Here is a 25,834-nt window from a genome sequence, read left to right as displayed (position 1 = left end):
AAAAACACAATATCCTCCATCCTGAGTTTCCGAAATCCCGACTGTCCCTGAACTTCTACGCAGAGCTTGGCATGTGACGCGTGTGTCATGGGCGGGGCAAGCGTGTGTCATGGGCGGGGCTTGACCTGCTGGACGGTCAAGCCCCGCCTCCCATTGCATTGCAGCAGGCCGCAGCCGTTAGTACTTGGAACAATCCGGTCACAGAGCGCTTCACCCGGCCAAAACACCACAGCTCGAAGCTGTAGCTTTGGCCCGTGCAGGGGCGATTCTAGGGTCAGAGCTTTAGAGGTGCTGAGCACTCAATGAGCCCCACTGCCACACCACCCACCCTTTTTTCACACAAAAACAAAAAATATTTCTATTGAAAAATAACTTCATAATTTTAACATTGGTTCAACTAACTCAAAAGATTTTTTTCTTTTTTTGGAGCCCTTTCCAGAACACCATCTTTATTGTGACAGTTCATACAGCCCCCTGTAACAAACATAAAACCCTCTTCACTCAGCTGGTTTTACTGACCGTTAACTCCATGTGCCTCCTTTTGTATCAATAGTCATTAGATTAGATTAGATTCAAATTTATTGTCATTGAACAAAGTAACAGGTACTTGGACAACAAAATCTTCAGCAAATATATTTATTTATTTATTTATAGAAGAGGATGATACCATTTGCTAAGCGGGGATGTTTTTTCATTTTCTTCCTTAAATATATACATTTCAAACCAAAAACTACAGAGTATGTTTTGGACATTATTTAACAATTTCAAAGACGAACAAATATAATTTTTAGAATAACATTTCTTACTCCCAAGTTTTAGGGGTGCTGAGCCCCTTTTTAGGGGTGCTTCAGCACCCCTAAAAATGGGCTAGCCTCGCCCCTGGGCCCGTGGCTTTGTTATTCTGTATAAAGATCAAGGCGTTAAGAATGTGTTTAGCTCCAGAACATGTTTTCTGTTTTCATATATAAACTCGGGAGGGACAAGCTTTTAATAGGCTTTGCAACACGACGTCATGAGAAATCCCTGCTACTCCCTCAGACATGTGCACGTTTTTGGATGTTGGTATTCAGCACTGAGCCCTATTTGAGCGACGTTAAAAGTCGCCGGGTAAAAGTAGTCCCATCTCCTTCTCAAGGACACCCATGAGCCATGAAGTAAGGAGACAGCATATACACGCGGTTCCCCTGCTTTGAGAGAATATTTGATCAAATGGATAACACCTATGAATGAAATTAGTGAAAAAAGATTACTACTGGGATAAAAACAATTACAGGGTGGCAGTTAATAAGTAAGCAAACCCTGAAATATCCGACCAGTGACTCACTAAGTGTCCGTAATCGATTGACAAATTAGGTGATGGAACTACTCTTGACGTACACCGGCCGACGTCAAAAGAGCAGCAAAGCACCCAGGATAGTCCAAACTGGAGCCGTGAGTCTCTGCAAAGGGACAGCAATCCCGCTGTCCCTTTACAGAGACTCACGGCTCCAGTTTGGCCTCCGTTGCCTCCGTTGAGTAGGAGAGTGGGTGGCTATGCACGTTTTAAATTAATTGAAGAGTGGAAACTCAAAAAGAAAAAACACCTATCTCTGGAAGGCTGTTGCAATGAGGAACGCTACTTATATAGTCCCTTATATAATCACACCACCAACTCCTTGACATGTGATGGTCTGTGTGTGTGTGTGTGTGTGTGTGTGTGTGTGTGTGTGTGTGTGTGTGTGTGTGTGTGTGTGTGTGTGTGTGTGTTGTTTTATTTAATCAGCTAAATTAAATTAAATAAGTAATATTTACAATAAATAAATTGTAAGTAGTGCAAAATTATTCTGAATAGTGCAAAGGTTGGCCAAACAAAATGGTAAAACAAAACGGTATCTACTAAAAAAAGTGAATGGTCCAGGGTTCTTGGAGGCAAATGCGAGGGGGTTTCAGAGTCTAGAGTTTGTGGGGGCAGATGCAAGGGGAGGCAGAGAGGGAGAGAGTTGCGCCTCCTGATAGCCTGGTGGAAAAAGCTGTTTCCCAGTCTGGGGGAGGCGTCAAGGATGCTGCGGTACTGTCTCCCAGATGGCTGGAGGCTGAAGAGGTTGTTTGAGGGGTGGCTGGGGTATTTTTTTTTTTTTTTAATTGTTTTGTTATTATGCATTAACAAAGCACAAAACTCGTAGGTGAAGAAAACATACTTCCATCAGGTACAAAAAAAACTCTGTCCAGAGAAACACTGGACAGAGTATTATTAGTCAATCATTATCAGTTTGTATCAGTATTCCACATCATCACTTACTGTCACCTGTTTGGAGATCCATATTAGCATCCCTTGTGATGTATAGGTTTATTGTTTTTTTGGGATCAATACTTTAAAAGCCAGCTGCTGCAGCTTCCTGTATCCTGTATCCTGTCAAAGCCAGCTTATTATTCACAAGAAGCATCTCCAGGTAATCCAGGAGTATGTCACCCTCTGGATGCATTAGGAGTCCAACTGAATCTCAATCACGTGTCAGATCCAAACGCCTAATCTCTTGTCTCGTCTATCCTTTTTTTTTTTTAAAAAAACAACCCTTTTTGTGTTCTTTCCTCTTCTTCTAGACAATAAATAGTACATATAAATAAAGATAAATATACTAGAAATGGGGTAATAATGTAACAGGCAAGTTGCAAAATAATAATGATATGTTCATTCTCCCCCTTTCTTCCCTCCCCATCCGGTGTACTCCACTCTCTCCCCTCCTCTGTTCCACTCCCCTCCTCGGTTCTCTTCTCCCATCCCCCTCTCTTCTTCTTTACAATACATTAAAATTTTCCTCTCCATTTTATTTGTACTCCATTCATCTTCTTTCCTTCTCTCTTCAGACATGCAATATCTCATCCCTCTTTTCTTCTTCCTATTCTCTCCAGTCCAGTCCTCTCATTCTGTCGTCTACCATCTATCTCTTCCCTCCTCCTTTTACATTGTCTTCTCTGCTCTATCCTCCACCCCCTTCTCCACTCATCTTCTCTCCCCAACCATGTTCCCCCTTCTCCTCCCTTTCCTGCCTCTCCTCTTTTCCCCTCCTACTCTCTAATCCCCCCCTTTCCCCTCCTCCTCTCTCCTCCCACTTTCAACCTACTGATAGCCCTAACCTTAATCCCATATCCTTCACCCCAACCCTTAGCCCTAACCCCAACCGTGACCTTTGCCCTAACCCCAACTCTAACCTTTGCCACAAAACCAACCCTAACCCATAGCCTTAAACCCAACCTAGCACACAGCCCTGACTCCAACTCCAACTCATATACCTAACTGCATCCCTAGAATAAATAGTTTTAACCGTTACACCAGCCCAACCCTAATCCTAACACCAACCCTAAACTCCCTAGACTAAACGCAGACCAAATATTCGCCCAAACAAACACCATAAACTGCCCCAACCCTAATCTTATCCCAATGCTAGCCCAACACTAATCACAGCACCAAAACGTAAACCAATCACCAACCCTTACTTTGGACAACCCACAGCACAACACAACGTGTGAAAAGCTGCAGTTGTTACTCAGTATTTCCGGAGGAAATACTCTCAGTAGTATTATCCAACATGGTTGATGCAAAGCTGCTGCTTCTCGGAGAAAGATATAATTTGACTGCTGTTACTTTTAGATTCTTCCATATCTTTCGACAGCAGTCAATGTCTTTTTGGCAGAAAGTTTGGCAGCAATCTCCTTCAATGAATTTGCAACCACACATTTGTTTCTTCTTACATCACTCTTGTAACATCATTGTGAATAAAAACCAACAACAACAACAAGAGGGTCGGAACAGCTGCTTGCTGTCATCGCAAACCTCCAATCTCAAGTCATTTTTGGCCCGTGCCACCGCTTGGCCTTTGTGTTAGGGCTGTACAAATATAATTGACTTGACTTGAGAGTTAGAAAGTAGATGTTGTACTCACATTCAAAATTGCAGCCAGGATCTGGAATATGTCAGTGTTAACCAATTTGCCACATTAAACTGTCCCTGGCCTTTGGTTTAACATAGAACTGCAGGGTTTAACATAGAACTGTTCTGTAAGGATTTTGAAAGGAGTGACTGTCTGGGAGTCTAGTGCCTTCTGGCAGATGGCAGGTGGTACACACACTATGCACAGAAACACAAAGACATAATGTAACATGTTTATCTATTGAATACTTGCAGTGTTACCCCTGCAGAGCCACTGCAAAAAAAATAGTAATTGCAAAAAAAAAGAAAGATACAAAGCAGGTTCCTTGACTCTGTTGGCTGTATATGTCGTATTTGGAAGCTCAAACAGTATATTTTTCCCCAAAAACTCTCCCCAGAAGTAACCATTTAAACGGTTATTTTTCACAAATTGTTTCTGGGTGGGCATGCCGCCGGACCCCCCTAGCGTTGCTAGGTTACCAACTCAAAGCAAAAAAATGGTACAAAAAGATCAAGGGGAAACACTAGACACTAAACACTAGACATGATTACTTTCTTTTAGTGCATCCTGTTTCTCCGTCTGCTCTCTCTCTTGCCCTCTCTCTCTGTGTTGCCTTTAATGAAACATGAGAGTGCTTTAAATTGCAGTATTATTGTTACCATTTCATTCCAGCCTATTCTCATGTGTTCTGTTATGCTCTATTACGTTGTGTTCCGTTGTATTTAATTCTGATCTATTCAACGTGTGTCGTTTTATCCTACCCAGCCCTCTTACCATCTCCCTGTCCCTCTCTCTGTCTCTGTGTCTCCAGGGAACGCATTTGTGGTGAGCCTGGCGCTGGCCGACCTGCTGGTGGCCGTCTACCCCTACCCCCTGGTGCTCACGGCCATCTTCAACGACGGCTGGATCGCCGGCTACCTCCACTGCCAGATCAGCGGCTTCCTGATGGGCCTGAGCGTCATCGGCTCCATCTTCAACATCACCGGCATCGCCATCAACCGCTACTGCTGCATCTGCCACAGCCTCCAGTACGCCGCCGTGTTCTCCAGCAGCAACACTATGTGCTACATGCTGCTGGTGTGGGCGCTCACCGTCCTGGCCATCGTGCCCAACTGGTTCATGGAGTCGCTGCAGTACGACCCGCGCGTCTACTCCTGCACCTTCGCCCAGTCCGTCAGCCCCCTGTACACCGTCACGGTGGTGCTGGTGCACTTCATCCTGCCCATTTCCATCGTCTCCTACTGCTACCTGCGCATCTGGATCCTGGTCCTGCGGGTGAGACGACGGGTCAAGCCCGACGCGCGGCCCAAGGTCAAGCCGCACGACGTCCGCAACTTTCTCACCATGTTCGTGGTGTTTGTGCTGTTTGCCGTGTGCTGGGCGCCCATCAACCTGATCGGGCTGGCGGTGGCGCTGGACCCCAGGCTGGGGCCGGCCATCCCGGAGTGGCTGTTTGTAGCCAGCTACTTCATGGCGTATTTTAACAGCTGCCTCAACGCCATGGTGTACGGTGCGCTCAACAACAACTTCAGGAAGGAGTACAAGCGCATCGTTCTCATCATATTCAAGTTCCTCTGCTGACAGCGGGGGGAGGTTATGGACCCCTACGAGGAACAGATGAGATACTTTGGTTTACAACGGAAGAGGCATGAAAGGAAATGGGAAAGTGGATTTATGGGAATTGAGAAAGGAAAAAAGGAATCGAGGGGAATGGGAGAGAATAATGGATAGATTGAATTTGAGAAGAGGACAGAGAAAAAAAGGAGAATATGGTCGGGCTATACCATGAGAGAAAGAAGGAAAATAAAAGTATGATTCTTAAGCTCTTTCCTCCTCTCCCCCTTTGCGCCTGCATCACAGGGTGAGGGTGTGTACTTCTTTACCTGCATTATCTGCTGGTAGAATATGTGCTCAAGCATGGACTGCATGTTACTCATGAGATTGAGTGGCAAAGAGATTCCAATAATGGGACTTTGCTATGGAAACTGAGTTTCACATCAGTATCAAGGAGATACACCCTTGTTTCTATATACATATTAAACTACAATTACGAAAGGGCATGGATACTAATAAGACATTTAGAACTTAAGTATTCTGACCACATCACTGTGCTTTTTTTTTGGGGGGGGTATTTATGTTATTCTATGATTCACGGTGTAACTGTCAGTTCAAAACCTTTATGATTCGCTTAGAGTGAACCAAAGACTTTAAGGTGGCCCCTCAAAGTCTAAATTCAGATTCCTCAACAATGCACGTCAGGTAAAAGGCAGTAATGCAGCTGTGTGGCAGAAGTACAGAATAAAGGAGGAACCTTGTGGGTTGGGATAATAACAGGAAAATTAAGGTGAACATTTATAACATTCATTTTATTTAATATTTGAATGAACAAAAGGTGCTATTGGTTAAGGCAAAGAGTCAAACCTGGCACTGATGAGCGCTACATGGTCTTGGAAATACATTTATTTCCTGAAAATGAAACTTTGAGAGTAAAAGAATGGATTGAAAGCGAAACGTCAAGCCATTGTCTTTTTTCTCGTATCACGACACTGAGCAAAAGAAAAAGATGTCATTGCAACTGGTGACAGCTGGTGATAACAGGGCAAACTATATCCAAGATAATTGGCTGGCATTGCAGCCGCAGGTTAAGAGGGAACTTATTCTTTTGAATATTTGCTAAAAGAATAATGCTAGTTTGAAATGAGCTTCTCAACTGTGAAATGGTGAGGAACCTTTGTACGATGCCAATGTTTACTCGTGCTGTTTTTGCACTTCGCCATGGAGATCACAAATGTGATTTTTGAATGTTTGACCTTCTGATCTGAGAACAGCCCAATGTAAAATGTCAATTTTATCATTATATTATTATTAAAGAACGTACACTGTGAACCTTGTCTGAACTACTCTATAGATCTGTCTATTTTTCTCTATATTGCTCCGTTATTCTCAAGTCTGAGCTTCTTTGCTCCTTTCATCCCTACTCCCTCTCCTCCACTTCATCTCTTATCTCTCTTTCTCTGGTCGATTTAATCCTGTCTTTTCTTTTCTTAAGTCTCTTTAACATTAAAGTGTCCCACCTAAAAGGAGCCACGTATACTTCCCTATAGCATTGCTCATACATTTTCAATCACAAGTCCTTGATGTACCTTCCCTGCGGTCTCTTTGATCAAACCACCTCGTATTTAGGCATCGTAACATACGCCTGCATTTCATTTGACATCATGCAAGGTTGTGTGTGACCTGTGATTCCACAATAAACTATAGATGAAATCATGTTGAGCAACAAGCTGTAGATAAACAAATTCCCGGGCTTGAAACTAAAATTGTATTGTGACTTCATGACATCACAGACAACAATCACAAACATCTCTGAAGACCCAACTAACAGAGCACAGAACAGACTAAATCCCCAGGCCATAAGATTGATCTATGACCTACAACAATATAGTATTCCGGGCTTTGCATGGTTGACACCGCTGTCGGTGATGAATGGGTGAATGTAGGCCACAATTGTAAAGCACTTTGAGTGGCCACTGGATTGTAAAGTGCTAAATAAATGCAGTACATTTACCATATTGCCAAATATATATGTATATTTTAAAATTTTCTAACACAATCATGTGAGGCTATAGTAATAACGGCTGCAAATTTGTACTTAAATAGCTTCTAGCAGGCCGAAATCTTCTGAAGAACTGTGTGTTCTGGAAACAAAAAAAACTTGCCCTGGGCCATTGACACGCAAAAAGCAAAAAAACAACACACATTTTTTGTTGATCTGCTTCTTTTTAAAGGAATCGCATATAAGGTGTAAGAACACCTTAGAGGCTGGTAGGCATGGATAAATCTAAGGTTAAACCTATTATTTACGTTCTATTGGATTAACAAACGACGCGGTAAACCCATGGAGGGAAGTCAGTCAGACTGCTTCCTTTCATCTTTACTTTGTACTTTGAGTTTGAGGCAAAACCCCAACAGAGAGACATATCACTGTAAAGCTATGCTGGGATTACGCAAAACCCTTCTTATCTACTGCAATCGGCTGTGACCAGGTGTAAACCTGCATTAAGTCAGAGGGTTGGTAGAGGGGTCAAAGTTCAGTTCACCAATGAATAGCGCAATACCTTTCCATGATTGTGCCCTGTACAAAGAACAGAACCCAATTTTCTGCCATACTGCTGGCTTTGCCACATATCCCATAACAACTTTTATATTGTGTGAATTCTGTCTGTATGCTTGTGACTTGTTACAAAGTTAATGAGCTTATCAATATCCCTACCCAATCATTAAAGCATGATCTGCCTATAATAACTGTGTATTCTGATCAATTAATGTGTTGCTTGTTTAGTTCTGAATTAATAAGTTTGTCCCAGCAGTGTTAAATGGTGTTGGGAGCAAACAAATATAAAGTCTAGAAACATAATTCAAAGTCCGTAGGCTTACTTGCAACTCATATAAGGTCAGCAAGTACACAGCTTCTGTGCTTTATTCAGCCTCTGTTTTAGGATGATATCATATAAATCAATGAAATGGCTTTGAAGTTGCTTGCAGCCAACAGGAAAGAAATGAAGCGAGGAATACTATGGAGTGGGCCCTTCTCCTCAGGACTACACTGCTGAAGAGCTGGCCTTCCACTACTCCAGTACTCCAGTACCCCAGTACTTCTCAGTCCTCGATGGAAGGGGTAAAAGGGGGTGTATCATCAGACCCTGGTGGAACTGGCAACTGGCAACATGTGTACAGGGTATGTTTCAATGATTCGATGTTGAAATACTGGGTTGCTAATAATTATATCAGTAATTATTGTGGTACGAAATGGTCAAATGTGTTTACTTTCTCTACAGTTGATAGGGAGACTTTGCCGTTACTGCAAGGTCACACTCTCATATCCCTGTTCCCTACAGAGGTAACAGTGAAGCAACCTGCTGCAATGGCATGTCATCCTAGGCTGCTGATCATGGATTTCTTTATGCTGAATACATTTATTTAGATAGAGCTTTGGGGTTACACTTTTGTCATTTGTTGCCAATTTTATCCAGCTTTTAATTTGCAAATCTTAACACAGAAAGTGAGGACAATGGCTGCAACTGATCTATCTTTATTTACTTGCTAATGGTGTCGGCACATTGAACAAATAACTGCTTCAGGTGCAGGACATTAGAACTTGCGATGTAGTACAAAATAAATTAGTGGAGAAAATACAGTGATGGTCACAAGTCATCCGCAAATGTATTTAAAATAATTTATCGTAAATGGTTCTTTATTTGAATACAATCTCATTCAGCCAGTGAAGCGTTTGCAGCAAAAAAGGCTACACAGAAGCAGTTTCAGTTGATACTGCTTACACATATACAAGAAGTCTCGCTTATTATCTTATAGTTTGTATATTTTACAGAAACATTTCATAATACCGTGTTCTACTCTTGAAATTGAATCACTGGTTGCCTATACTTGAATATCATTGAAAGATACAAAAACCATAATCAACTCAATCAGCTCAAATACTTGGCACAGTATAATCTGCCCTCTATTAAACAATGCATGTATTCCCCAAGTTAAGGACCTAGGGATTGTCAGAATGAATATGCGAGAGAGATAGTGAGAGAGAGAAAACATAAAAACTGTTTTATCAAGGGAGTTTCTTTAGATGTCATCTGATTTTTTATATACAAATGTTTTCTTTATAAGAAAACCACTGCCCTTGAGACAGATCATGTGGAGGCAAAAGCACCTTGGAGGTACAGGGTGTTTGAGCACCACAACCAGGAGCCACAGCCATGGGGTTCCAATAAATGCAAGCATTTTGTTTCCATGTTGATAATAACGGGACCCTGTTTTACCACCAGCTGTGAGTGTGATTACAAGCCTTAAAGTCTGCCACAAAGATTTAACATAATTATTTAACGATGAATTCGTTTTATATCATATTGTTTTATCAATTACGTCAAATACATATTATATGAATATATTTAGCACCTTATATTAGCCTGGTGTCAAGATTAGCTTATCTTTGTTTTGCTTCCACTTTTGTTTCCGGTTTGGTGTGTGAAAGGCTCCATTAGGATGCCGTCACCCTATGCTCTACATTGCTGTGCATGACAGAAAAAGGAAATACATTCTATTCAAATTGCAAAAATACATTGAACTCTAAACTATTTAGTATTAACACCAACTATGTGTATTAAAAGAATGACATACTATTTTCAACTGCAATTTAAAGCAAAAGGTTCAAGCCAGTATGGATGGGAGGAGCTTCCTTGGTAATGCACTCAGCAGTTTATCTATATTGAAAAGAGGTTTTTTTTCCCACTTTTAATATACAAACCACATCCTTGACCTTCCAGCTTCTATTACCGTACTGAATCATCAATTAGCCTGGATTTAAAGTGTATTGTGTGGTTTAAAAACTGTCAGAGAATGCAGAATGTAAAGGCCTACCATAAAACATTTATAACTAACTTCTAACATTAATAAATGTTGGCTAACCTTAATAAGTGGCGTTGGCAGTTACTACCTAGGTGTATGTTTGACTGGAGGCACTTTCTCTATGAAGGCCAATAATAAGCTTTCTCATTTCTGTCCAGCAGCACAACATCAGAGATAAAAACAAATTAACTGCTGTTAAAATGATGCCCACATCAACAATTGATAACAAATTTGGTTTGTTATGTTTTTAAATTCTTTAAAACAAAATAAAAATCGGAAATAAAACAAAAACATGAACCCATCAAATTGGGTTGAAAAAATAACAATTCAACGTACAAAGGCAAATGAATTGGACAATACACATCTTTGTTATGGTGTTCATCGGCCTTGATACATAAAATCTTTCATAATTTCTTTACTGTTCATTTAAAAACATTAAGCTAAATTTACTTTAGCATGTTTGATTCTGTTTTTTACACATGGTGTCCCTGCATACGAATGGAGGACGCTCCATAAAAGAAAATGGACTTGATTCAAAGTGCAACAAGAAAATACGAGGGGGGAAGGTCAAAAATTGTCTGCAGTATTAACAAAACATAGAAAGTTTGATATGACTTATAAAGTTCAAACTACCATATTAGTCATGTTCATAGCATGACCAATATGGGGTTATGATAGAACTGTGTGAGGTACATCACATTTTGAATCTCAAGTGTTACAGTATTAAGTTTAAAAGTCAGGTAACTAAAAACAAACCATACTGCTAAAGAATAAATGCATCAAAATGTATTTATAATCTATATTTAGTTAATGTATTTGGCATGAAACAACAATGCAATAAAACCACCATAAATAAAAAAGAATCCAGCAGTTTTGTACACAATAACCAACAGATAAAATGAGTTGTGACCCGCCTAATAAAATTGGCTGGCTTGAGTTTGTAAGGTCTCCACCCTTTTTAACTCCATTCCATGTCATGGTTTACTGCAGCATGAAGGAGGGGGAGAGGTTCTGGTTGGGCGGGGGGTTGTTGCGGATGACAAGCTCCATGATCGCGCTGTAGGTTCCCGTGGCAAACCCAACCAGGCCCACACCGCTGATGATCACATTCTTTGTGATAACCAACGGTGAAAGCCCATCCGTATGGAAGGTCAGCATCTCTAGTAGCGGTGGGAAAATGAGCGCCAGGAAGCTACTGCTGACCGAACCAACCAATGAGATCACAAGGTCCAGCTCTGGGATCAGCACCGCTAGGCAACCTGGGTTACACAGAGAGAGAGAGAGAGAGAGAGAGAGAGAGAGAGAGAGAGAGAGAGAGAGAGAGAGAGAGAGAGAGAGTGAGTTATTTGGGCCAGCTTGATTCTCCTTACTTTAATTGGAACCCCACCAGCCTGATTCACAATGGTAACACACACACACACACACACACACACGTGTCATCTCTCCCTTCTGTTGTAATCTCCTGAGTGGCGGGGGGCTGAGGAGATGGGGGGCCGGCGGGAGTACAAAGCTAAATGGCAAATCATTTCCTGTGTTTTCACACTCTATTGCGAAGTCGGGGATTGCAAAAATGATTAATCTAAATTATACAGGAAAAGCGCAAGATAAATGATGAGGGGATGATTTTCCGCTTGTTTTAAGCCTGGTTTCACAAATAAACACATATGAATCCTTTTCTGGACGCAAAATTGCTGCTCCATCGACAGCTAAGTGCACTTTTCTAATGTCTCAACAAACACACACACACACACACACATTTCTTTTTTTCATGCCGAATGTTTTAGATTAAATAATCATGAGATTTCAAAAATAAATATGTGGATTGATTTTGCAAAGCATTGAGGTTAAGTTTAGCTTTCTGGTAAGCCTCCCCCTCCCACAGATAAGACTTAGTAGGGGATCTCTGTTTGGAAACAGTCGTGGAAAATAGTGATCGTAATTATAATTTTAAATAATATACATAAAATATAAACCTCCTTTAAATAATTACTTATCAATTGAAAATGCATTTGTATACATTCTCCTTGCACCTTGAGATGTCTCCCTACCACTCCCTAATTGAAAGATGTCAAGGTAGTTTCAATTTCCATTGCCACTGTAGGCACGGAGTCTGATACTAAGGCCATGCCAATCTACCGACTTCTTTGTTGCGTAGATTCCATAAGCTGTCTTGCAGATGTGTCCACCGCCCCGTTAGTGTATTGCAAATGAACTTGGCCTCTTCCCCCTTAACTTTCTTAACTCTTCACGCGATAACTCCCCCCTCAACTTTGTTTACTGTAAACAGTGAACCTGTAAGGATCATGTTCGCTTATTGAAGATGTTATAAATCGCTGCCTGTATCTTCCAATGATCATGCTTTAAATTAAATCAAAACTTTGCTGTCAAGAAGTTTCCTAAAATACAATTATTTTCATCAGAAACCAAGCTGGCTCAGAGGGGATTAGGGTAGGAATAAATGAGCTGATTCCGAACCCCATTGCAATGGAACTGATGGAATCAATTCTCAGCTTATTCAGATTCTAAATATAATTTGCAAAAGGTGTTCGCAGTGAAAGGTTAAGGGTAGCAAACACAAAGGAAAGCAGAGAGGTCCTAACTGCTGGGTTTTGTTTTTTGGTTTGTGTGAGCCAAGCCCCCTGCTCAAACACATTGAGCGCTCATGCTAAAAGGTTGCAACTAGCCATTAGCACTAGCTTTCTGCTCAATTGTAATCAAATCTTAGCTAGGTGGATGATGGAGCGAGATTAGAAAAGCAGAACTGATAGACAGATATATCTATGGGACTTGGCCACCCTGCTATGCCTTCCGCCCGCTCTACCACTGATGCATGGCATGGGAGCACACATATTTATTGATTTATTGAAATGTAAGTGTCAAGCAGTACAAAAAAATAATTGTCTACTTATAGTAGTGTATTTTGGAATGGCATTTTAATGGAGGCATTGGTGAGCACTACGAAGTGATCACATCCCAGCGCTGGAGTAGCCTGGGTATACCCATTCTGCCTTGCGCGCAATTTCATTACGCGCTGCTAGGCAGCCTGGATTCCATGGATCCGATTTTCGCCTGAGATAGGGAACCAATCACAGAACAGGGAGGGACGGCAAGACGATGACGACTTCTATGCGACACACCGAAGCTTGTAGTTTACGGATCCAAATTGGCAGCAGACGCGTTACCTTTCGATGCAGCCTTAGATAGTGTTCTAAGTAGTTTAGAATGCAAGTTTATTTTGAAAAAAGAGCAACTTTCGATGTTGAACTCTTTCTTTACCAAGAAGGATGTCTTTGCCCTGCTACCAACAGCTTTTATTGGCTATGAGCTACGTACAGACTCATAGGATAAGACATTCGTAGTGCCCAATAAACAGCTCCGGGCAATCGTAAACCACGCCTCAAATACGAGAAAATGAATGTGTGGTTCCCAGACCTCATCTCAATGTAGATTGAGATGAGATGAAATTGAAAAATACTTGTAGATTGAGATGAGGTCATTTCAATTTTCAACATTGCAATTTCATATTATTATTGTGCTAAAAATGCTTCCATATTTTGTTGCTCGAGGGTAATATCAAAGTAAACCACAGTTAAAAGGGCCACAATTACCGTATTTCCCGCACTATAACGCGCACCGGATTATAAGGCGCACCTTCAATGAATGACCTATTTTAGAACTTTTTTCATGAATAGGGCGCACCGGATTATAAGGCGCATAGCATAGAAGATACTGCAGTCAAACGTTTGACTGGGGATGCGTTATGCATCCACTAGATGGAGCTGTGCTAATTGTATAGCTCGTCACGCGCAACGCAACTGTGAGGACGAGTTGCTGCATTTAGCAGATATAAAACTGGAACCTTTATGACAAAAAAGTAAAACACAATTACGCAGTTCCAAACCTTAGATTTTTTAAATATCTTACAAACGTGAATGATACAAAGTAGAGCATCGCACCCTCGAATCTTGTAGTGTGGCCAGTCTTCCGCTCGATTTCCTGGCTCTGTGATCGTATAGTGTGAGTGAGTAAGCGCAGTAAAATGCTGTGTGCACTGACTACGATAGCCGTAATGCTGCAAGCGGTGTGGCTTTATCGTAGTCGTAGTGAAACATTTTATTATTATTATTAAATTGTTTTTATTGGTTTTTCATACTGAAACATTTTGACAGAGCGCCGTTTACAACCAGTATGGATCAACCAATTAACCAATTGATCCATATATAAGGCGCTCCGGATTATAAGGCGCACTGTCGTTTTTTGAGAAAATTACCGGCTTTTAAGTGCGCCTTATAGTGCGGAAAATACGGTATGTTAAAAGGGCCTCATTGTCAGGTCCATGAGTCACAATTGATATGAGGAGACTTTGAGGGTTATTTTGACATCAGGAGCTGCAGATGTTTGTAGATAAAAACATTGCCATATATATTTGACGTGTATGTTAATGTATCTATATAGAGAGAACCAAAGACAGAATAAACAGCACATAAACAGGGAGGATACACATACACAAAACAAATTCAGTAAATCATAGCTATCTGACTGCAGGCGATCTACTAAAGATTAAATCAGCCCTTGTATATATCTTCCTATATGTCTACCAATATCACTCTTCTCTGTGTTGGCACGTTCATATTGGTTCACCATTATTCCTCATGATTTGAATAAAAATGAGGCGACCATCTAACACATTTTGCACGTGGAGGTTATTTTACTGGCTGGGAACTTTGGCTGCTCAATTTTTTTTTTTGCTTGATTCTAAATGGAGGCATTGGTCGGGACATTGAATTGATCACACCTCCCAGTGCCTCACCTCTGACCTTTACAAGCAGACAGAAAGGACGTATGCTCAGGCACTTTAATCACTGCTATCGCTCACACCTGCTATGAGATAGTGGGGAACAAGGTGATTTGTATCTGAGAACATTAGCATGGTGTTGACGTGAGAGTCGCAGGTCTGGCTGACTTTCAGATGGAGCACTCTGTCACTGATGACTCTGTCTTCTATCAACGAAGGACGGTATAAGACACGATGCGCTGTCAAGTATTACAATACACACTGCTAGCCACACAGGAATAACAGACAAACACCTTAAAAGGTGGTGAAACGCACGTTGTCAAGCAGTCAGGACCGTTGGCCGTTCTTCTCACTATTATGTATTCACTTAACAATGACTATTCTGACTGTTAGAACACCAAGAAATGAGTTCACTCTCTAACCATAAAGTAAACATATCCACAGGAGAGAATGTGATCCCTGTCTTACCCCAGAGAGAGCATATCCACAGGAAGAAATTACCTCACTGTCTATCCCCACAGAGAACATCTCCACAACAAGTAAGACTGACCCCACTGGCTATCCCCACAGAGAACATCTCCACAACAAGTAAGACTGACCCCACTGGCTATCCCCACAGAGAACATCTCTGCAAGAAAGCATGACCCCACTGTCTAACCCAGGGGTCGGCAATGTGCAGTGGAGCCCTGGAGGGAATGCAACAGACCTGTAGGTATTTTATCAGGAATTTTGCATGAGAATTTCTCCCCAAAAAATAAAAAATGTGTTCACTTTCTCTTAGATACATCTTGAATTCAGATTTAACTGTCAGAATCTAAAATAATATGCTCCTCAAAAAAATTTGGGAATATGGCTCTGCCAGCCAAAAAGGGTCTTGACACCCTGTTCAAACCCCAAAGACAAACACGCCCTCCCCAGTAGGGTGTGTTGGCTGTCCGGCATCTGTCCCCCCGTCCTTTTGGTTTTATCCCCCCTATGCTGCAGGCGGCGGGGAAAGAGGAAACGCTATGCTGTGCCGTTCTGTGTCTCTACTCCCTGTTGCTTTGTGGTTAATCCCAGTGCTGCCGTGGCGCCACCAGATAACTTTAAAGAGCAGTAGAGAAGAGGTACCAGCGGGGTTCTCTCTCTGGATAGCCTGGAACTGCCTTGGGTTCCCTTCAGCAGACTTAACTTTCTTGATCTCTAGGGATCCTGGCGGTACACATGGGGGCCAACAGGCCTGAAACTCCTCTCTCTCCTTGTTCTCTCCGCTCTCTCTCTCTTTCTGTAATCTCCCTCTTTCTTAACTTGTTCTCATTCAAAGCCAAAGCCCCTTGCCCAGAGTCCACAGTGCCATTCATCACTCTACATGTTCCCCCGGTCCCCCTATACTAATGCAGAGAGGCTTGCCTTCAGACATTAAAGATAGGACTGCATTTATTTATTTTTATGAGCTTATCAATATGCGCAAGCAGGAACCTTTGAACATCAGCAATTTGGCATCTGCATGATTCCCTATAGATTCCGATGAGCAGAAGGACTGTCTGATGTAAGGCATGACTAGTTTTATTGGATGAAGCACAGTTCTGTGTGGCGCAGCTCCCTGTATAACTCAGGTTAGAGCTCTTCCTATGCTAGCATTCTAGAGCTCAACGCTAACATTCTAAACTTCTACATTAACATTCTAGACCAGTGGTTCTCAAACTTTTCTACTAGTGTATCCCCTCCAATATATTTTTTCAGTGGAGTACCCACTTCTCCCGTACAAATAAAACTTGAACATGAGAAAACACATAAATAATGAATGTGGTTATATTTGGCAGTGTAAACATGAACATTAAAAGGGTGCAAATACTCACAATTTAGTGAGAAACATGGGCCTGCGCTTCATGCAACCGCTAATTTCTCCCTACAAAGAAGCACAACGCTAGGGTAGGGACAGAGCATGAAGAGGTAAATCCCATTAAAACTATTGTCTGGCTTTCGGAATGGAAACTTGCTCAGTGTGGGAAAATAATTTGTTCGCTTTTTTTAGCTCTGCAGTAGCATTTTGGAGCTCTCCTATAGGTTTTCCACACTGCACACAGATTTGATTTGATTTGATTCAGCACAACCAGCTTTGTTTTGTCATGGACCATTGCAAGCAAATCAGACATAAGTAGTTCTATGTATTGCTACACATGCTGCTAGACCGCGTGTGTGACTAGAGTCAGCGCTCATGGTTCACTGTACTGTATTCAATTATCAAAAGGTTAACAAAGACAAGAAGGATCAAGGCCAGTATATGAATGGATGTTCTTAAGAAAACACAACATCTCTTTACACTGGGGGATCTTAAACCTTTTTATCCGTGGACCCACAACACAATTTGAGACCATTTTATTACCCTGGAACCCTCTGCTTACACCAGAACAGGTGGGCTTTTTGTCTCCACCCACGACCGGATCACAACCCATTTTGGGTGACAAACATAGTTTAACGACAGGATAACATGATAAGAGAAGTCCTTGGACTGAGAGATGATCTATGGTAGACTCAACTGAAGAGCTTTGACCAAAGGAACTAGCAGCAACCCTCTAGCGGACGAAGGTTGCCTCTCTAACATCTTTGTGGACTGAGAGGCTGGAGCTCAGGGGAGAGGTCAGGAGTCAGACAGATCTATAAATAAAGGTTGGCTGCTGGTTATAAATAAAAGGCAGCTCCGTTCAGTGGAGTGTTTCGATACAATGATAAAGAGGCACAGTTAATCAGTCCCTCCAGAAAAAGGTGGCGTTTTTTTGTGATTGTTGATTATGCGGCACGTTTTCTTAAAAAATAATGAAATGATGCGGCAAATGTATGCAATTTTATGCGATGAAATTGCGGGAACTTGCAAAAAATGCAGCTTTTCGATGACGTCCACGTCGCGTAATTACGTCACTTCATAACGTTCCCATGGCAACAGGGGGAAATGGCTGCTCTTGTGTGAAGTAAACGCAACATTTTTCAACTTTCTGCTAAGATATATGTGACTTTTTTGTAACGAAAATGCAGGGATTATGAAATCATGCAAGCCCCGCATATTTTGCGCGGAAATTTGCAATTTATGCGGTGAAAGTGCGGCATATTTGAAAAAATGCGGCCCCCGCATGAATATGCAGAAGATGAGGCTGATAATGCGTTGAATTATTCGATCGCATAATCCTGTTTTTCTGAAGGGACTGGTTAATCCTCCCCTCTCTCTTGCTCTCTACATTTCCATTTTTACATTTAGGGCACTTATATACCAAAGCTAGCTAGGATAAGATGCTACACAACTAAGTACTATAACTAAGTACGACATACAATAAGGGCGTACATTAAGTGCCAGGAAGTACAAAATACTTCTCTGTCTCCACAATTATGAACACACAGGAAAGACAATCTGGTTCTTCACAAAGCATTGCTTAAAATTGCCTGGTAGCCTCTTAGACAAGCATCTAAAAGCAACACTTCGTTAAGTAACATTACATTTACTTGAGGCTTGGCTGATTCAATTGTCAGGTTCATTAGTAGTCAGGCTTAGCCAAAGCACTCTTTAAAATAATTGAATACATAAGTGAAATGCCATTATTTGAAAGAACTACAAAGGCCTAGCCTATCAGCATAGCTGATAATGTAGTCCATTGTGTTCTATGATCCAGAATGATTTAGCGTCTATCTACTGTGCTAGACTTGTGCGGAGAGTTGAATGATGAACGTAAATTAGCTAGGAAAGTAGCAAGATAAACTAAGAACATAGCTTGATTCTAGCTAAGAACAAAGCAATATCCAGCTACTCCTAGGAAAGTCGCTGGATTCAAGCCAGGAACTAGCCAAGACAGTATACCTGGCAGAGCAATATACCTTACGCAACGCAACGCAAATTCGATGTGAACATGTTTGAGGCTTTAATTAAATCCTGGACAATTTTGAAATTCCGCGTGGACACATTTTTAGGTCACAAAAAGAGGACATGTCCGGGCAAAAGAAGACATCTGGTCATCCTACTGTACGGGGAACCCACTTGATACCTACCTGTTCCACTGTTCTAAAAAAATAGCGGCGCAACTTGATGGGCGTTATCCTGGTAATTTCTCTGAGTGAGAAATACAAGTGTGGCGTGTGAGCAGGTAAACTGGTTGAAATGCGTGTGTCTCACGCCCAATACGTGAGACTTGAGAGCCCTGCTTACAGGTGAATACACCTGACAAGTAAATATGACCTACAAGTAAACATGACTTACAGGTAAATATAACGAGCAAAGCCCGCATGAGCAGGCCCACGGCGATCTTCTGACGATGACCGGAGAAGCGGTCGACCACGGGCGGGATCAAGATCTCCGCCGGCACGTAGAACTGAAGGGCGAAGGTGATGAAGATCCCAAAGCTGTAGAGGAGCTTCACGATCTGGTACATCCTGCGGAGAGGGTGGGTGAGAGAACAGCAATTAATACAAATACCGTTATGGCTAGTCTTCTGGTGCATAGGGTGTTTGACTCCTAGCTGCAAGGTCCCTTATCAAGATCCCCTACCTGCTCCTTAAATACATGTATCTTTACTCAGTTGTAATTAACTTTGGATTAAAACGTCAGATAGCAGATCGGAAGACAAAAAAACTTAGCTTGGTGGGTACCAAACATTAAATGTTTAAATAAATTGCAGACTTGCATGGCAATTAATAACCGGTGAAAAAAGTACAGTTCATCTGTGCCAAGTGGGTGTGTCATTGATCCCGGGGCATATCCTTGTCTGTTAAGATATACAGTCATCTCAGTGAGGTTGTGAGAGGGGAATAGGCATTTAGAAGGACACAGGTAGCCAAAACTGGAAGGGCCCCCGGCTGGAAGAAGCACAGTCGCAAAGACAATCAGCTGGAAGAGGCTTTGAAGCATGAATGAAGCATTGAATGCCGTATGTTGCCCTCCCTCTTAAGAGATAAGTGGTTCACCATCAGCCTTTTGATTTGCTAGCTCACTGAGTAGCCAATATACTCACTTAATCAAATGAGTTATTCAAACACAAATGCATAGGCACACACATTGGCATGAGCACTCAAACACGCTTACACACACACACATGCTCACATGCACACGCATACACATTGACTCACACACACACACACACACACACACATCAACAAGACATGAAACAAGTGAATCCATTAAAAAACAGAGGGACAGATTCAGCTTTTTCCGGGAGTTTAACCAAGGGTGCAAGGCGAACCATTGTGCTTTATCGAGCGGTGTGCACGTGCATGCTAAATTTAAGTCGAAAGGAAGAGCTGAACCATGCATGAAATGCTCAGCGTTAACCAATTTTATTTGAAAGGCTCAAGGCTAAATGTGTTTTGGCACAGCGGGTGCATGCATGGAAATTAATTGACAATATCAAATCTGTATTCATCTCAATAATCTCACGTTACAATACAAACAACAAATGTAGGAAAAAAAATCATATCTTGTAGTCACACAATGGAATGTTTAATTAATGTAATAGTAATCCATTATTCTCAGTGCATGGTTTGGATTATCAATATTTTAACTTTTGCTATCTTTGTAGTAGTATCTTACCAGCAGTCGGGGAGCATTGAATGCTTGAATGACGTTAGCACAATCTTAGCACACACATTTCTAGCTGAAGGTTGAAAGATCACCCGCAGTTGAGAGAAGTGACGGAGCATGACATTTGAATGATCATAGCATGGCATTAGCGTGAAATAAGTGCTGCGTTAGCTGGTTGGTGGCTCACCAGCAGTTGGGGAGGTTAAGGGTGATGCTGCCAGCGATTGTGTCTCCAAAGCACAGGTACCCCACTGTGCCCAGACTGATATAGAGGAAGGTGACCACTCCCATACCAGTGTACAGCACCATGCCGAAGCCCTCGGGCTTCTGCATTTTGTTCTCAAGGGGAAGGACCTGCGGACGGCAGCGCAATAGGAAGTGAGTGTGTGGACTGTCCGGCAAAACAGGTGCCAATTCTTATTATGCATCTATAGCAACAACAGGAACAACAGAAAATAGGAGATAACCTAGTAACTTTATTTATCCCAGAGAGGGGGGGGGGGGGGGGGAACAGAAAACACTGATGTAGAACCTGTATATATCTTATTGAAAATCCCTGTTCTGTAAATAATGTAATGTAAAAATATCCTTTAATTATAATAATCATCTTATCTCATCAGTATAAATCTCTGTAGTTATTGGTGCTTTTACCACTCCGATGCCCTCGAAGGCAAAGATGGCCATGCCAAAGAACAGCGGGTAGTCCTTGGCTTTTCCCACCAAGGGCAAGTTGATTGGGAGTTCGATGTTCTGGAAACAGGACACAGGGAACAGAAGTGTTGGTTAGCTTATTGGAGGAGGAACTACTACGCACATGCAATCAGTAGAGCGGGTAGGAGAATTGAATGGCTAGGGTACTGTGGTCCAACCCAAAGGTCCAAATTCGGAAAGCCTCTTTGAAAAAGACTCCTAACCCTCTTCCCACTCATTAATGCCACCCTTTGGATGAAAGTATCTGATGATTGACTCAATAGTAAATAGAGTGTGTTCATCTATTTGGTCCAGATCATACCACTGCGCTCCATTCATGTCCTTCCTTCAACTGAAGCAACAATGGCCAACATCAACAGACGGGGGCCATGTATGAGTGGAACAGGCCTTGGTCACCTTGCTGAGGGCTTTTGAGCAAGGCACCACCGTATCTATCAAAAAATAAAGCTGCATTTTCTATAAGCGGCAGGAGCCGTAAAATGAGGTTGTATGTTTTCAAAATACCAAAAATAACGCCGCTCCATAGAATAAGCCACATCTTATTACAAATCTTTGCCCACAACCCAAATACTTGCATGTAGCGCCCAATGCTGGCATAATCCCGTTACAAAATAGTTTAAATACATCACGACTGTGCCGCGTGGCCGGCCAACCGACGGCCAACCGACTCACCGACTCAACCATCGTTAAGAGTAGGTGGGTGATTGGAGATAACGCAGATTCGAGCTTTCGTAAAACCCAAAATCTTTTCACTGATTAAGAAAACAAGGCATCTCTTAGGTTGCAGGCAATACATTTAGACAAAGAGGCTTTTTTCCGTCGGTTATGAAGTGATTCCACGATTCCAATTCCATTTCTTAACAAGGTTATCTTTTACCCCAGACTATAATGTGAATGAGCATAATACATCTTGGCGTCATTTGGGACTTGCACAGATTTGTTTACTTTGAAGTGTTTGTGTCTGCAAAATTGATACAAGCCTCCGCTTTATTTTTGAAAAATATGGCAGTTCTGAAGGCGTCTTGAAAACAAATCATACCACGTGCCCCACATTTAAGTCGAGATTGAGAAATGTCGTTGCAAGGGGCCTAATGCTAATTGAAAACATTGGGATTATGAATAACCGCAGTGGGGAACACAAAATTCATTCAGGGAATACATCTTAGACAATTTCTCTGGAATTCCTTCCTCAGGTCGTTTATCATAGAAGCTCTTGACCAGTCTTGTTATTTATTCTTTCATCCTCATCCTCTCTCTCTCTCTCTCTCTCTCTCTCTCTCCCTCTTTCAGAGCAAAGCTCTCTCTGCATGATGGATTATTTATTCAGGTGGGAAACAGGGAAGGGATAGTGTCTCTGCCAGGAAGAATTCTCCTTTCATCCATTAAACCAAGGAAACGATTCAGCAGGGACCGGGGATTCAGCCCCATCCGGGGAGGAATGCAGTGTGTTTGCTTCAGTGTTAACGATTTGAAGGTGTATGTTTTCATGCAGGATAAATGAACAGCTTCATAATAATCGATTCAGCGGTTTGATTATTGCCTTCCTCTGGAAGAAGAGATTCCATCTCCTATGTTTGTTACAGTTTCCATAGCCAAGCAAACTTGAGGGAGAAAGAAGGTACCTCGGAATTCATGTAAAATGGGTCAGACATCGCTCAGTCCCAGAGAAATCCACGTCAACACTTCAGTTGAGCGAACGGAAGCCATGATCAATATGGCCGTTTGAAACGTTGGATGATGGAATTATCTATTGTTAGTTTTGTATTGAGATTCGGATAGGCTATTAAAACATTATTTTAATACTTTGGTAGCACCTTTACATCTGGTGTCCAGTTTGAGAATCAGCAAGACGGACAGAAAAAGACTTTAAACGCACTGGTTGTATTAATTATAATATTTACTAGTTGTTCTAGGGTTCTCCCAAGGATTTTGTTTTCCATGCTGGCGGCCTATTCAGTTGGGTCCTTGGAAATAAGAGGTTTCGGTTTTAATAATGAATGTATTATGAAACTTCTTAAATGATAAAACAGGGCCAAAAGATACCAATAAGCTCTACTGTCCACAAAGCAATCCTCAGTGGTATAGTATATAGTAAGTTATAAATATAGTTGATTTTGGCACTATTAATATAACATTGAAAAAGGAAAAACTAAAAGTGGATCAAATTGATTGATTGATTCTTTTTTTATATTTGATTATCCGTTCGGAAAACATAATTATGAATCAAATTATGATCCCAGGCCTGCTGTACCTACCACTGAGCTGAGACCATATGTCGATTCAAATAGAAAAAACACCAAAAGCGGAATTTAGTTACACGTAGGGTCATGCAGGGGTCATAACATTTTCAAGGATGCCTGCTGACTTGTAATTGAGTAATTAACTTGTGTTTTATTGTGAGTAATTGTGTTGTGTGTAACAGTTACAAGGTAGTATCAGATGATGAGATTGTTTGTAGTTGTGTTGTTTACAATTGTGCTTAGTTTGGTTGCATTGCTGTGTTGAATTTTGCGTAAATGCATTGTGTGGTTGTGTCCTATGTGGTTGTGTGTTATCATAAGGGAGTAGTAATAAATGAGCACCAGTCTGTGTTGTATAGCTTTGTTGTGTAGCTGTGGTGTATGGTGTGTAGTTGCATCTGGGTTGTGTGTCACATAATGGGAGTAGAAGTAAACGAGTACCAGTCTTTGTAGTTTTGTTGTGTAGCTGTGTTGTACCGCGTGTCGTTTTTGTTGTGTGGCTGTGCTGCATTGTGTGTGTCGTTGCGTTGGGGTTGTGTATTACCGTAAGTGAGTAGTAGTAGATGAGCACCAGGCTACAGCACATCACCAGGTTGGCCAGGAGCGAAAGGGGGGCCATGTATTTGAGGTTGGGGGTGAAGACGAGGAGGACGAAGGCGGGCAGGAAGAAGAGCATGTAGATGCGGGAGTCAAAGCTAGTCCCCCCCAGCGCCGTCTGGTTGCTGTGGTTCACCTGGCAGTCCCAGGTGGTGGCGTTGGCTGCCTCCACCACCTGTCAGAGTGGAGGAGGAGCAGGGAGAAGGAAGATGATGAGGGAAGGAGGGGGGGGGGGGAGGGTTGTGAGAAGAAGATGAGGCATTTGACAAAATGATATATATATTAAACCTTGATTTATCCAGCTCTAAGTCTAATTGAGATTTAGGTCAAGAGGGCAGCATAAAACAAACAAGTACGCAGAAGGTTTCTTACAAACAAAAACGCACAATTTAAAATACACTTTTAGGAAGAGAAGAGGTCACAGAGAAGTGATTGATCTAACTGTACAGTTCTCGGTTACAGCCATGTACTACCACCTAGTGGTGAGTAAATATACCTCACATTATATACATACACTAAAAAAGGTTTGGGGTTATCCAGGCAATTTGATGTTTTCCATGAAAACTCACTATTATTTAAAAGTTTTCAGCTGTGCTACCATAATTGCCCATGGGTTTTCTAATCATCAATTAACCTTTAAACACGATTAGCACACAGGAGTGATGGTTGCTGGAAATCGGCCTCTGTACACCTGTAGATATTCCATTCAAAATCAGCCATTATCAGCTAGAATAGTCATTTACCACAGTGACAATGTCTAGACTGTATTTCTGATTGATGTTATGTTAACCTCGTTGGAAACGTAGTGCTTTGCTTTAAAAAAATAAGTACATTTCTAAGTAACCCAAACTTTTGAACAGTAATGTACATGGCCCAAAATCATATTTCACATTATGTTTCTTATGGATGGGTAGATAATTAAAGTTTATACCCATGGACCTGCAATACTGTGTGTGTGCTTGTTGAGATTCTGTGTGGTAAAATGTCTGTATGTGTGTGGATGTGACTGACCTGCTTGATGTTGTCACTGAGGAAGACGAAGTACACACAGCAGAAACCCAACTGGGTTATGATGAGGAACAGATTTACCGTCCATCTGAGAGAGAGAGAGAGAGAGAGAGAGAGAGAGAGAGAGAGAGAGAGAGAGAGAGAATCCCATTAAGTACAGACAGACCGACAGACAGACAGACAGCAGAACAACAGCAATACCACACAATGGTAGTTCAGATAAAGTGCAACGACAGTGTGCCATTGGTAACATCAGATCTGCAGATCCATGCTATTTAGAATTTAAGATGAGAATAGTGGTCCTTGTACATGGTCCACCTAGCAGGCTCCCTTAAACGACGAAAAGACCGATACAGCAACAAAGAATTATGAAGGGGTTGACACTGACCAGACAGAGACGCAATACAAAAAGTAACAGCTGTTTCTCTAGAATACATCATTTTAGTGGAGGAGTTAAAAGAGCACATTTTGATCAAGAAAAAAATGAAAATCCTATTTTCATTCAACATGGTCTGGTTTACTTGCCTATGAGGGAATCCCCATCGGCATCATAAGTATTGTTCCATTTGTCGGAAAAATCATAAGTGAACTGAGATCGAAACGGAGATATATAATA

The 25,834-nt window shown here is 41.7% G+C and overlaps 2 protein-coding genes across 5 annotated transcripts in view; one reads left to right on the top strand and one right to left on the bottom strand.

Moving 5' to 3' along the window:
• Nucleotides 1–5,489, top strand: part of mtnr1al (melatonin receptor type 1A like) — a gene marked incomplete at both ends in the record, with an annotated part of 8,747 nt that extends 3,258 nt beyond the window's left edge. The window contains one exon of the mRNA XM_079745311.1: nt 4,720–5,489. Coding sequence (XP_079601437.1) covers nt 4,720–5,489 — 770 coding nt within the window. The remainder of the gene's footprint in view (nt 1–4,719) is intronic.
• A 3,546-nt stretch (nt 5,490–9,035) lies between these two features.
• The window catches only part of slc36a1 (solute carrier family 36 member 1), a 24,285-nt gene continuing 7,486 nt past the window's right edge, over nt 9,036–25,834 (bottom strand). For all 4 annotated transcript variants that reach the window (XM_079745027.1, XM_079745026.1, XM_079745025.1 and 1 more), the window contains exons 7-12: nt 25,222–25,306; nt 24,158–24,385; nt 21,314–21,412; nt 20,850–21,016; nt 19,346–19,518; nt 9,036–11,587 (exon numbers count right to left, since the gene is read on the bottom strand). In XM_079745027.1, coding sequence (XP_079601153.1) covers nt 11,310–11,587; nt 19,346–19,518; nt 20,850–21,016; nt 21,314–21,412; nt 24,158–24,385; nt 25,222–25,306 — 1,030 coding nt within the window. In that variant the 3' untranslated portion in view covers nt 9,036–11,309. The remainder of the gene's footprint in view (nt 11,588–19,345; nt 19,519–20,849; nt 21,017–21,313; nt 21,413–24,157; nt 24,386–25,221; nt 25,307–25,834) is intronic.

This window comes from Pollachius pollachius (assembly GCF_949987615.1).
Source record: "Pollachius pollachius genome assembly, chromosome: 10".
Classification (NCBI taxonomy): domain Eukaryota; kingdom Metazoa; phylum Chordata; class Actinopteri; order Gadiformes; family Gadidae; genus Pollachius; species Pollachius pollachius.
Note: the sequence above shows the minus strand (reverse complement) of the source record. Positions and strands in the feature narration are given on the sequence as shown.